The sequence below is a fragment of the Plasmodium knowlesi genome (genome assembly GCF_000006355.2).
Source record: "Plasmodium knowlesi strain H genome assembly, chromosome: 7".
Taxonomy (NCBI): Eukaryota; Apicomplexa; class Aconoidasida; order Haemosporida; family Plasmodiidae; genus Plasmodium; species Plasmodium knowlesi.
In genome coordinates this window covers 1,512,169-1,515,375 of record NC_011908.2, presented here as the reverse complement: position 1 = coordinate 1,515,375, position 3,207 = coordinate 1,512,169, and the positions used below count along the sequence as shown (strand labels likewise).

Here is a 3,207-nt window from a genome sequence, read left to right as displayed (position 1 = left end):
ACTTAGGGGGGTAAGGAAAGACTACTTAGGGGTATAGAAAGACTACTTAGGGGTAAGGAAATACTACTTAGGGGTAAGGGAAGACTACTTAGGGGGGGGTAATGAAAGAGTGCTTAAGGGATGGGGGGGAAGGAAAGACTACTTAGGGGGGGGGAAGGAAAGGGAAACAACATACACATACACAACACAATTCCATCTTTCATCTTTTTTTTTTTCTTTCCATCTTCCAACTTCTTTCCATCTCACTTCCTCTTTCCATCATTCTTCCATCTTCCTTTTTTTTTTTTTTTTTTTTTTTACAGCTGATGTTTGTATCAAGAACAAAAAGGATGATGGCAGTGAAAAAACACTTTGCGATCGGCTCAAGTGCATAGAGACTTATTTGAACGCAACCAGCACACAAGCAGCAGGACAAGTGCAGAACAACCAGGTAAGGAAACAACTATAAATATACATGAACATACATATATACATACAACTATATACATACACAAATGAATATATGTATACACATATATGTATAGAAGTATACGCAGACATATGTAAAGGCATACATGTATATGAATACATGTATACATGTATACATCTATATATATATACATATGTACTTATATATATATATATATGTACATATATATATACGTATGTATACATATATATACATATACATATACATATATACATACATATGTATGCATACATATGCAGACGCATATACATATATACATATGTATATGCATATACATAGATGTACAGATGCATGTACATCTATGTACATATACATATATACGTATACATGTATATGTATACGTATGTATACATATGTATGTATACATACATATGTATATATGCATATGCATTTATGCATATGCATATATATATATATATATATATATATATATATATATATATATATATACATATAACTACTTATATAGGACAAGTTCTGGGAGAAGACTGGCGCAGTAGAACAACTATGGAGTGAGTTGTCACAAGCAATGATAGATAATGGCACAAATGAGAACCAGAATTGTGAAAAATTGGAAAATCCGTCTGACCAGACGGCATGCAAGTATTTGCATGCCGGCTTAGAAGCACTGTATAAGAAGCCGGAGGCGTCGGGGGCGCAGACGGCGCCGCCGTCAGGCGGCGGCGCCGCCGACGTCTTAAAGAACAACCCATCGTTTAGACAAACGATGGGTTGTTTTTTACTTCACGCTTATGCAAAACACATGAAAGATAAAGCTGTTTGTGACATAGAGCAAGGAATACAGAAGGCATTCGAGGAATGGAAGAATCCAAGTACTAAGGAAGGGACGTCCTGCCATAATGGCGGTGCCAGTGGCAAGGAACCATGTGTTCCTTGCCAATGGGATAAAACCGACAGTTGGGAGAAATGCACAATTAGCACAAATGGCCAGACCTCCGGCGAAAATGACAATGTTGAGAAGAAATTGGAAAAAATTGTCACGAAGGAGGACACCAAAATAAAGGAAATGGCGAAGCAAGTAAATGACGTAAAGGACTTATGTCACCAATTCAAATGTGTCACAGCTCGATGGATTAAGGAGAAACACAATGGCAAGACGGACAAATGGGTAAGTAATGACACTTACATATATATACTTACATATACATGTATATGCATATACATATACATGTACATATACATGTACATATATGTGTACATATATATACTTACAAATATATATATATGTACGTATACATATATATATATGTACATATATGTACGAATGTACATATACATGTGTACATGTATATGTATATATGTATACGTATGTATACATATGTATGTGTATACATATGTATATGTATATATGCATATGCATTTATGCATATGCATATATATATATATATATATATATATATATATATACTTATAGGATGAAGTGTGGAAGAAAGTTACAGAACAATTGAAGGAACTCTCTGAGGGAATAGAAGCAAAGAAAACAGACAAATCTCTGGCCAGCCTGTGCCCAAAGGATGAGAAAGGAGGAAAGGAGGCTTGCCTCCTTATAGCAGCAGGATTAAAAAACCTCTACAATATCGACAACGGTAGCGATGCCGTTGAGGCATCGTTCCAAAGAACGATGCAATGTGTTTTATTAAATGCCATTGCAGATAAACTGCAGGACCAAAAATTTCCATGTAAGGATGAAAAGAATGTACAGAAGGGGATTGAGGAAGCATTTACGAACAAAAATAATGACATTATGATTGGCACTCAGTGCCAGAATAATGATAAATGTTTTACGTGTCCGAGGTTTAAGGAGTATGCAGATTGCAAAATTAACACAAATGACAGTAACCCAATGGAAAAAAAACCTTTAAAGGAGAAAATTGACCCCATCATCAACACCGAATATGATAATACTACTGATAATACTAGTCCCTTATCGAAGTCTTCTCTAACCAAGACCATATGTAAGTGAACCGCACCAAAACACTAACCCATAACCAACACAATTGTGGTGGTTGTGGTACTAGTATTTTGTGTTGGTACCACCAACACTACAAAATGTTGGTTGTGTTGGTACCATAAAAATGTTGGTACCACCAACACAGAATGTTGGTACTAATGGTAGTTGTGTTGGTTGTGTTGGTACCAACATAACCAACATAACCAACATACTAACACAACAACAACATACTAACACAACCAACATACTAACACAACCAACATACTAACACAGAGCCAACATACTAACACAACCAACATACTAACACAACCAACCTATTAACACAACACAACATACTGACACAACCACAACACTACTACAACACTACTACTACTACTACTACTACTACTACTACTACTACTACTACTACTACTACTACTACTACTACTACTACTACTACTACTACTACTACTACTACTACTACTACTACTACTAGTTCCTTATCGAAGTCTTCTCCTATCAAGACCATATGTAAGTAGAAATAACACAACCAACGCCAACACCAAATGTTGGTTTTGATGGTACCAACACAGAATGTTCGTTGTGTTGGTACCAACATACAACAACAACACAACCTACTAACACAACCAACATACTAACACAACCAACATACTAACACAACCAACATACAACCAACAGACAACCAACATACAACCAACATACAACCAACATACTAACATAACCAACATACTAACATAACCAACATACTAACATAACCAACATACTA

General features: G+C 35.7%; 1 protein-coding gene across 1 annotated transcript in view; it reads left to right on the top strand.

Moving 5' to 3' along the window:
* The window catches only part of PKNH_0735300 (SICAvar, type I (fragment)), a gene marked incomplete at both ends in the record, with an annotated part of 4,421 nt that extends 1,972 nt beyond the window's left edge, over nt 1–2,449 (top strand). The window contains 3 exons of the mRNA XM_039113959.1: nt 303–430; nt 939–1,598; nt 1,905–2,449. Of these exons, the coding sequence (XP_038969594.1) occupies nt 303–430; nt 939–1,598; nt 1,905–2,449 (1,333 nt within the window). The remainder of the gene's footprint in view (nt 1–302; nt 431–938; nt 1,599–1,904) is intronic.
* Nucleotides 2,450–3,207: the final 758 nt, after the last annotated feature.